General features: G+C 37.7%; 1 protein-coding gene across 1 annotated transcript in view; it reads right to left on the reverse strand.

Moving 5' to 3' along the window:
* Window positions 1–2141, reverse strand: part of Vbp1 (VHL binding protein 1) — a 16835-nt gene extending 14694 nt beyond the window's left edge. The window contains exon 1 of the mRNA XM_005370658.3: window positions 2000–2141. Within this exon, the coding sequence (XP_005370715.1) occupies window positions 2000–2089 (90 nt within the window). The 5' untranslated portion in view covers window positions 2090–2141. The remainder of the gene's footprint in view (window positions 1–1999) is intronic.
* Between the last annotated feature and the right edge of the window lie 9240 nt (window positions 2142–11381).

Consider the following 11381-nt stretch of genomic DNA (forward strand, 5'->3'; position numbering starts at 1 on the left):
AAGGAAACTATTAGCAATGAAAACACACTGTCTATTCATGTTCCCTAGTCAAAGAATTGAGCACATTGTGTGCCAAATTTATCATATTTCTTACTGCTTTAATTCAGTTGAACACGTTTCATTTTTCACAGTAACCCCATAAACATTGCCATTCGTATATACTCAAGGCTAGGCAGCAAGTTGGAAGGCAGGGCAGGATTCAAATACTCTCTACTGTAGAATTTTATATTGCTACAATATCATGCCACTGCCATTAGTTTTGGAACATCAAAATAATTATGTATATATAGATTGGGCTGCTTATTACATCTTATTGGTATATTTAACCATATGTAACAATTTTCTTTAACCATAAAATTTTAGAACCAGGTGTCACCGTGTCTGTCTTTAATCTCAACGCTTGGAAAGCAGAGGTAGGAGCGTTGCTATGAGTCTGAAGCTAGCCTAGTACACACAGTGAGTTCTAGGCCAACCTGGGCTACAGTGTGGGGCTCTGTCTCAATAGATGATAGATAGATAGATAGATAGATAGATAGATAGATAGATAGATAGATAGATAGATAGATAGATTTAGGTTAAGATTATAATGCCCTCAAATAAGGTTGGTATTCATTAAATCAACATCAGAAGTTACCTCTGACTACTGTTATATTTAAGACACACGGGAATTACACTCACACACACATACATACACACAAACACACACACACACACACACACACACACACACATATATATATATATACATACACACAAATACATACATACATACACACACAATCTTATGTATAAGCATTGTGGTAGGATCAGGAAAAATACCTAACCACTAAATAACAGAGCACAACCAGAGGTTCTGAAGACCTCCTGTCTGCTCATATGTGAAGTCTGGATAGCTCATTTATACCATGTGTGATCTGGGATAAAATATTCAGGAACAATATTTTCTTGGTTTCTTCACAAAATAGGTTCCTATCTACAAAATAGGAACAACAGCCACTCCCTCCTAAGTTTTACAAAAATCTCTTAAAAAATTTCTGAACCTCAGAACATATTATTTTTCATGTAAAGGTCACTTGAAAGATACCTTTAAAAGCATGGCACACTGAGAATACACAAAACAATTATTCCACCAGTAAATTAAAATATACAATATAAAATGTGATTTAAGTAAAAGAAATGGGTCTTTTGAAGAATATTAGACATAAGGGAGTATATACACTTTTGGTATAAAACAAAAGGTCAAGGAAAATTCCATTAACTAAGATTATAAAGCAAGCAGTGCTTCAGCACAAATAAGTGATAAAATATATACAACTTCTACCTTCTCTTTGAATTTGGGTTGTTCTCCCTGTTACGTGAAACCTTCCAATTGTATTCCCCACAATTCTCACAACTGCATACAATTTGTTGTCTCCCCAAACTGCTTGAATGAAAAACCAAATATAAAATGGTTTCAGACACCTAATGACAGCCAGTTATCCACTGCACTGCATAATCCCTCAATTTCTAAAAGCAAGACACATAAGGAATTCACATTCGTGATAACTAACATCTACTTTCACGGCAGTCTACTTCCATTTCCAAGGAAACGGACCACGACCCTGCTTAAAGTGATTAGGTGTCACTCAGTTCCGCCTACTCACTATACTAAGTTTCTACCCATTACCTATCTATGTCTCCAGCACCACACCATCGCTGTCTTGTGCTCCTCAATAATCGGCCCTTTTTTTTGGGGGGGGGGGGGCAAAGGACAACCGCCTAGCATCCGGGTCCTGCTCCGCAGTCCTCCCCCACTCCCTCTTCTGGCCACTCTTCAAAGCTAACCCCCGGCAGGGTCTGAAAAACCAGGATGCGGGCGGCTTGAGGAAACAGACCGGGCATTCCCTCCCGGGACCTTTCAGCTCAGCTCCCCACCTTCCCCCGACAACGCAGACCTGTGTGGCGACTGAAAAGTAATCTTCAACCTAGGACCAAGACGCCAAGGAACAGGATCTCTTACCACAAACACCGCTTCAGGAATCCCTAGGTGGAGCCGCCGCCCGTTTCCAGCAGCAGCTTCTAAGCCACATCCGTCCTTAGCCGCAGCCATCTTAAGAAAGCAGGAACGTGAATAACTGCCTTCTGAGGCGTCTGCCGTTGGCGTCAGTGATTGGATCGTTTGTACGTGAAGGCCCGCCTCTCTTCCTACGAGTCTGTGTATTCATTGGTGCTTATGTTTAGGTGATGATTGGCTAAACGCGTATGAGTGACAAGTTTAGAAGAGATTTGGTCGAAAAGCGGGAGCTGCTGGAGGACCAATACCGACTTCTGGGAAAAGGACTGTTAGAGATTTAGGGAATGAGCAAGCTAAAACGTTGGGCATCCAGACTACGACAGACCTCACCACTACCTGTACCTCAATAAGGAGCACATTTTCCAGAGTGGCTTCCGGGTCGATCCCAATTCCCTCACGCAGACGGATGGATCCGATTCAGAGTATATCATAAATTACCCGCCATTTGCACCAGTGTCCCTCAAAGGGCACCTTCAGTGAGAATCTTACCGCCCTCTGGGTCAAAAGCTTTCAAATGTTTATAGTTTACGTGCAAAATCCCAAGAACTGTGGCTATTTCGTAGGTCCAAGGACTTCCCCCAGCGTTGCCCTTCATAACAACCCTTTGTTTTTTTTTGTTTTTTGTTTTTATACTTCCTTCTCTTATTTAAAATTTTTTTTTCATTTTATATACCAAGCCCAGTTCCCACTCCTTCCCCTTCTCCCACACCCCACCTCCTTCCTCCTCCTTTCACACCCCACTTCCTCCCTTCATACCCTTATCCACTCCTCATAGGGAATGAGGCCTGCCTTGGGCACTCAAAAAACTATCAAGGTTGAGCAAGATATCCCACCACCATAGGGAAGGGGCTGGAGAGATGGCTCAGCCATTAAAGGCTAGGCTCACAACCAAAAACATAACAACCCTTTAAAAGTAAATGTATTGATAAACGGGTTGTGGTGGCATAAGCACTACATGAGACCCTGTTTGCAAGTCAAAGCAAATGTAACATATAGAACCAAGTAATTATAAGTTGATATCTTTTTATCTTTTTTAAAGGCGCGGGCGCATGGGGGAGGGAAATAATAAAGCAAGACTTCTAGACACCCTTAGGGAAGGGGTGGGGTTAGAAGAAGATGGCCGGATAATTCGTTGAGTTGCTGTGAAGAAATAAAGCAAGACTGGAGAACTGAAGAAAGCTGGTTTTCAATGTAGTGTTTTTTGTTTGTTATTGCATTGCTAAGTATATATGTTCAACACACACATTAAATCAGAACAAATAAAGAAAAATTTAAAAGAATGCTTATAGCAGATTGTATATGTATATAATTCAGTTTAATTAAAAATACGTATAAGGAGTGAGATCGATCAGTGAACAAAGACTCGTTGTCAAGCTTGAAATTTCCAGGAGCTAAATGGTAGGAAGAGAAGCGACACCAGCAAGTTGTCTTCTGACCTCCATATCTACTTTTTTGGCATGTACCCCTGTGCATGCAACCCCCACAATACACATATTAATAAGTAAAATTAACTAATAACTCTATCATTAGCACATAATTACAGCCATTTGATATTTGACAAAAAGGATGCCAAAAATACACACTGGAAGAAAGATAGAATCTTCAACAACTGGGAAAATGAGATGTTTACATGTAGAAGAATGAAATTGGGTTTATATATATTGCCATCCATAAAAATCAGTTTCAAGTAGATCAGAGACCTCAATGTAAAACTTGAAACCCTGAAACTTCTAGAAGAAAAGATTTAGGTGTGGGATGATAGTTTCTGAATAGGAATTTTATTATTTTATTCACTCAAGGAGTAAGGCCAACAACTGAAAAATGGGAACTCATAAATCTAAGATGCTTCTGTACAGCTGAGGAAACAATCAACCTGGTGAAAAGGAAATCCACTAGCTGGGAGAGAATCTTTCCTTGTAACATAGATATCTGATAGAAGGTTAATATCCACAATTTATAAGAAACTCAAGAAACCAAGAGTCAAGAAAACAAATAACCCAATTTAAAAATCGGCTATAGAAAATGGAAAAAGAAAGCATCTTCAACAAATAGTGCTGGCATGACTGTACATTGACATGTAGAAGAATGCAAATAGATCCATATCTATCCCCATGTACAAAACTCAAGTCAAAATGAATCAAAGACTTCAACATAAAACCAATTTAATCATTATTAGTATATAGACATACTGCTGATGTTTTTGTATTATCATTGTATCTTGCAACTTTTTTTTTTATTTTATGTACTATGCACGTGTGTGTGTGTGTGTGTGTGTGTGTGTGTGTGTGTGTGTGTGTGTGTGGGCAGAAGAATGCTGTATTATCCGTGTAGAGCTCATAAGAAAACTTATGGGAGCCAGTTTTCTTTTTCTGCCATGTTTGTTCCTGGACTTTAACTCGGGGCATCAGGTTTGAATCAGCATCGTTCATTGAACCATGTTTCTTGTCTGTGCAACTTTAAAGAGCTCATTTATTAGCTCTAGTAGTTTGGTGTGGTAAAAGACACCTGTAATCCCAGCACTCAAGAGGCAAAGGCAGGATAATGATGAGTTTGAGGCCAACCTGGGCTACAAGCTGAGATACAGGCAAACTTAGGTTATGTATCAAGACATAAATAATATATAAAGCAAAGAAAATGATTTTGCACCTTTTCAAGTTCTGAAGGGCTCTTATTTCTTTTTTTCTCAATTTCTATTAGAATCTCCAATATAATGTTGGTAGAAGTTGTAGAAATAGAAAAATTTATCTTGATACTGTTTTTATGCAGAAAGCATTCAACTTTTTTTTTTTTTACCACTGAGTTTATTGTTAGTTGTGGGTTATTCATATATAACCTTTTTCTGGTGGAGGATTTTTCTTCTATTTCTAGTATGCCTGTTTTCTTTAAAGTAATGTGTTGACTTTGGTCAAGTGCACTTATATCACATGACATTTTTCCTGAAGAAATATGAGTAAATACCTATTCACTTTAGATGAGAATGACTCAAAGGCAGCTGCATTCCCAAAAGCCCACCCCAGCATGGATGGTGGCTAATGAAACTTGAAAACCTAGAGTTAGTTCACTGTTGTTGGGGTTTCTGTCCTGCCCGGTTCCTGCAATTGTTAAGTCCCAAAGAAATCACACAAAGGTCTACATTAACTATAAACTGATTGTCCCATTAGCTCAGGCTTCTTATTAACACTTATAACTCATATTAGCCCATAATTCTTATCTGTGATAGCCATGTGGCTCGATACATTTTTCAACAAGGCAGTCACGTCTTCCTTCTTCTGTGGCTGGGTCAGAACTGCTGAGGAACTTCCTTTATCCCAGAATTCTCCTGTTCTCATTGACCCACCTCTACTTCCTGTCTATTTGTCCTGCTTATACTTCCTGACTGGCTACTGTCCAACCAGCATTTATTTAAAATATAATTGACAGAATATAGGTAATTGTCCCACACTACTTCCCCCCTTTTATAAATAACAAGAACTCTAAATCTAATATCCTTTGTTTAGCTTTTGTCCTGACCATTAGTCATAACAATTTGTGAGCAACATTCTAAATGAAGGAAAATATCCATAGTCCATTTTCGGGGAATGTGGGCATAGTTTTCCAAGCTACTTCCTGCTGGTTGGGGTGCTGATAATCTTATAGGAACTAGAATTATGACCAAGTCCTGACTAGAGTATCCTGTGAGGCTTGATCATCTCAGGCAGCAGTCTTGAATCTGTTCTAGATGTAGAACTCAGACATCTGGGCCATCTGTTCCTACTGGAGATTTCTCAGGTGGTCCCCTTGATCAAACCTGATTTTTCTTAATTCAGAATAAATCCATAGCTTCTCATTTTCTGTGGAAACAAAAACAAAACCTCTTCTCCAAAGTAACATATCTTTTGACTTCAATTTTGAAGTCAAGGCATTTGCAAAATACCTATCTTGATTAATTCAGCAGCATTTATAAACAAATATCTTTTAGCAGCTGTTGCTCCTTCCTCAGCATTCAAACAATTCAAAGAGAACATAATAACATACAGTATCGAGACTCTGTGTATTTTTCATCTTTATGTGGCTTTATTTTAACCTCTATTTTTTTATTTTTAATTTTTGGCTTTTTTGAGACAGAATTTCTCTGTATATCTTTGTCCTGGAATTTACTCTGTAGACCAGACTGCCCTTGAACTCACAGAGATCTGCCTGCCTCTGCCTCCCAAGTGCTGGGATTAAAGATGTGTTCCACCTCACCTTGAACTCACAGAGGTCTGTCTGCCTCTGTCTCCCAAGTGTTGGGATTAAAGGTGTGTACCACCACACCCAACTACTCTCCTTTTTTTATTTTAAGGACTTTAAACTTTTTCTTTTCTCTTCCAAGCCTGCATATATTTTTTAACACACAGTAAACCATTTAGATGTTTTCTTCATCTTTGAATCTGACTTTACTCTATATCACTTCTTTTCTGACCATATGAGTCTTTACAGATTCACATTCTAAAATTTAGCTCCTTTGTCGAAAATCGGGTATTCATAGGTTTGTGGACTAATATCTGGGTTCACGATTGGATTCCACTGGTCAACATCTCTGTTTTTATGCCAATACCAGGCTGTTTTCATTACTATAGCTCTGTAATAGAGTTTGAAGTCAGGGATGGTAATGCCTCTGGAAGTACTTTTATTGTATTGTGTTGTTTTGGCTATCCTGGGTTTTTTGTTTTTCCATATAAAGTTGATTATTGTTCTCTCAAGGTCTGTGAAGAATTTTGTTGGGATTTTGATGGGGATAGCTTTGAAGCTATAGATTGCTTTTGGTAGAATTGCCATTTTTACTATGTTGATCCTACCAATCCATGAGCACGGGAGATCCTTCCATTTTCTGGTATCTTTTTCAATTTCTTTCTTCAAAGACTTAAAGTTCTTGTCAAATAGATCTTTCACTTCCTTGGTTAGAGTTACCCCCAGATACTTTATGCTATTTGTGGCTATCTCTCTCTCTCTGCTTCTTTGTTCTTTGTGTATATGAGGGCTACTGATTTTTCGGAGTTGATCTTGTATCCTGCCACATTACGAAAGGTGTTTATCAGCTGTAGGAGTTCTTTGGTAGAGTTTTTGGGGTCGCTTATGTACACTATCATATCATCTGCAAATAATGAAAGTTTGACTTCTTCCTTTCCAATTCAAATCCCCTTGATCTCCTTATGTTGTCTTATTGCTATTGCTAGAACTTCAAACACTATATTGAAGAGGTATGGAGAGAGTGGACATCCTTGTCTTGCTCCTGATTTTAGTGGAAGGGCTTTAAGTTTCTCTCCATTTAATTTGATCTTAGCTGTCGGCTTGCTGTGTATTGCTTTTATTATATTTAGGTATGACCCTTGTATCCCTAATCTCTCCAAGACCTTTATCATAAAGGGGTGTTGAATTTTGTCAAATGCTTTTCCCACATCTAATGAAATGATCATATTTTTTCTTTCAGTTTATTTGTGTATTTTGTTGTTAAATCTATATTGGAAATTCCTAATAATATTTGAAAATATCCTCCCACCTGCCTAACAGTCCTCAGATTGGAATTTCTGGAATGACTAATTTTCTACTTAGAGAATGTCTCCCAAGTGTGCTGGAAGTATGGGAAACAGTCCAGCACTAAGGTCTGTAACAGGGAGAAAGATATGTCTTTGTGTTTTCCTATGTATCACCTTGATGAAGGGATGCAGCAATGAATTTCAAGTAAAACCCTGGAGCTTCTGAGTTTTCAGACTCTACAGTAGTGAATGGCAGTATGTGGTCCCCGAAGTTGTTTTATCCACTGACATGCAGCTCAAACTATCATACTCCAGGGTTATTCATAGGTGAGCTCTGTTTCTGGCCACTAAGGGAGAAGATATTTTCCGTTAGCCTTACTGAAATGAGCTTCTTGTTGTCTTTGATTTGTTAGTATCCAGCTATTCTACCACCTCAACTCCCTCTAGAGTTGTCACTCTCTCTGGAGCTGAGCATATTAAATTTAGGATCCCTGGTTTGTGATTGTTTCCTGTTTTCTTGTCCCAGGGTAGTTCAGTTTTTAAGTTTTCTTAAAATGACACTAGTCCACTGCAATGAAGTCATACAGAGTGGTAAAATGTTTTCCTCTCCACTGCTGACCCATCCAACAGAGGAATCACTGCCTTGCCAAACCTACAAGATTTGAGGTTTGTGAGGGCTATGGGAATGTTCTGAAGGGAGAACTATAGTGATATTTTATTTATTTTTATAAATAAAGTTTGCCTGAAAATCAAAAAGTAAAACTAAGCCACTAGAGGCCAGGCAGTGGTGACACACACCTTTAATCCCAGAATTTGGGAGACAGAGACAGTTGGATCCCTGTGAGTTCAAGCCAGCCTGGGCTACAAAAGATCAATGCAGAAACAGACCTAGGTGGTGGTGGCTCACACCTTTAATCCCAGTACTAGAGAGGTCTATATAAACCAGGATGAAACAGAAACTCCTTCTCTTTCAGTCTGAAGACTTCTTAGAGGTAAGAGCTCTCTAGTGACTTGGCTGCTTTGCTTTTTTTTTTATAAAAAACATAAATATCACTATAGAAAAAAAAACTACCCATCTATTTTCCTCAATGTGGCCTAGATTACCTCTTGAAGAAGGCTTCTGCTTCTCTTTTCCTTGCCAAAGAGTAATGAGGGTGGAGTTGTGTCCAGCTTGGCTTCTTTACAGTGCACCACCCATCTCTCTTCCAATTTTTAAGATGTTCTATTGTTAACTTTGTGGTTTATAAAGCTCTTCCTCTCGCTGGAATAATTATTTTATTCTCACTCTTCATTAGGTCACACAGCTGCTGGTCTATCATTTGTTCAGAAGACTGGGTATACATTTTTTTTTATTCTATATAGCTATCAATTGGTATGATTTGTCTACTTCTGAATTGGGCTGCTTTTTTGCTGTTGTTATCTGAGTTTTTATATATTCTGGATACTAGATTCTTTTTTTCTTATTTATTTATTGATTGATTGATTGATTGATCAGTTTATCAACACAGAGTTATTCTGTGTAGCTTTGGAACCTGTCCTGGAATTCACTCTGTAGACCAGGCTGGCCTCAAATTCAGAGTTCTGCCTGCCTCTGCTTCCCAAGTGCTGGGATTAAAGGCATGTGCCACCATTGCCTGGCTGGATACTAGATTCTTAGATAAAGTATTTGTAAAGCTTTCTGAGCTTTCATTTTTTTATTTTGAGTTTTCTTTTTTTTATTTTTAATCTACATTTCTAAATTTTTATCAGGTCCAGCAACTATTTTTTATGATTTTTCTAAAATGTCATTGCTAACACCAAAGTCATAGAGATTTACTGATGTTTTAATATTTTAATAGTTACAAATTCTTATATTTAAATCTTTAACACATTATTAGTTACCACTCATGCATGCTATGGGGTGGGGGTCCAGCTTCATTATTCTGTGCAGATATTTAGTTGTCAAATCACCAGTTGTTAAAAGGACTATGGTTTCTCCCATTCAATTGTCTTGTCATTTTTGTTAAAAATCAGTTCACCATATACATATGCATTTATTTCTGGAGTCCATTCTATTCACTGTTAGTGGAGAATAGTACTTGAAGTCCAGCAACTTGGTGGCAGGTGTGCTCATTAGCTACTGAAGTGCCATTTCTATTCCCCCTCAATGCACAGAGGTAAGAATTGGAGGTATACAGGTACACCACTCATTCTCTCAATTGACACGTGCAATTTCCTTTTAAAGCAATCATATCAACTTTTTATTTCCATTTAACATCATGGGGATAATTTTATTCTTCTTTTTTACATATCTGTAAAAAATGTCTCAAGCATGAAAAAGGTTGCTTCAATTTTCCTCAATGCATTTACTTATTTGCTCAATTATTTTATTTAATGTAAGAGATCATTGTCTCCTCTTTACTGTGAGGGTACTGACACAGGACAACTTTCACTAGATCTTGATCTTGCCCTGCTACAAAGATAAGAACTCTTAGGCCTTCATGAAGTAATCCTAACCACTAGGCACCATGCATTCCTCCTCATACATACCTATTCTATACATTCCAACTCTGATTAGATTACAAAAAAATCCAAATTGTTATAACTCTGTCCCAATGCAAACAGTTAAAAAGGTGACAGAGATATTGAGGTTGCCTGCTTGGATTCCAGTTTGTGCATATGGATGTTCCCCTTCACTGAGGTAAGAAAGTAAAAAAGAATATAGGTTGAACCATAAACATATTAAATTTAGATTTATCAAATTCAATGTGGTAATAAGACTGCTTAATGGAAATATATAATGGGTAGCTATAAATCTAAGTCTGGAATTCAGACAGGTGTAGAGAGAGAAATGGATTTGCTTGTAACTGCATGGAGAGGGATATGAATTAATTTTTAGAGGGGACAGATAGGGTATAGAAAATAACACAATACATGATAACAAAGTGGTAAATTTGGAAGAAGGACCAACTGTGTCAAGCCACAGGTTTATTAATGGCAGTTTTCAAAAAAAATAAATAAAAGAATATGAGTTTGACTATGTGTAGGTTATCGGTAACTTTAGGAGGAATGGATTCAAAGGCAGTGTAGACAAGGTCAGAATGCAGGTTCCAAGTATAGGAAATAAGGAAGCAGTCAGGCATGGTGTTTTATGTCTGTAATCTTAGCATTCAGGAGACAGAGGCAAGAAAACTTCTAGATTGAGGCCAACGTGAGCTGTAGCATAAGACCCTATCTCAAGACAGGCTTTAAAAAAAGAGGGAGAACACACCTATCTAAACAAGTACCTTTTGTTCCAATCAGTTTTGATTGTGATTGAAAAGGCAGAAGGGATACAAGGCTGTGTATTGGAATGCAATATTTTGTGTAAAGGTAAACTACTTAGGTGTAATTGGGAAAATAATCACATCTCATGCAGATCATTGTTCTTTCTGATGATCAACATTTTTAAAATATGAACACTGAAAAGTAACCTTCATGGTCTACTATAATCTCATTTTATCTATGAAAATGAAACAAACATGTATTCATAGTTGGCCTAATATACAAATCATTTTATTTCCCCCTCCGAGGTCTTCTTTATATTACCTTCCCTCCTCCCCCCTTTTTTTTCTGAGACAAGGTTTAGGCCAACTGGTTGGCTCTAAACTTGTGATAAGTCTCCCACCTCAACCTCCTGAGTTCTAGGATTACAGGCACGTGCCACTACACATGGCTTATCAATCAGTCTTATTTCATAAGAACCTTACTTCTTATTATTTAAACCTATAAATTTTTATTTTGCAATAATTTAGACTTACCAGAAATTGTAAAAAATAGTACATAATCCCACGTACCCTTTAACCAATTTGTCC

This window comes from Microtus ochrogaster, unplaced genomic scaffold (genome assembly GCF_000317375.1).
Source record: "Microtus ochrogaster isolate Prairie Vole_2 unplaced genomic scaffold, MicOch1.0 UNK85, whole genome shotgun sequence".
Lineage (NCBI taxonomy): Eukaryota > Metazoa > Chordata > Mammalia > Rodentia > Cricetidae > Microtus > Microtus ochrogaster.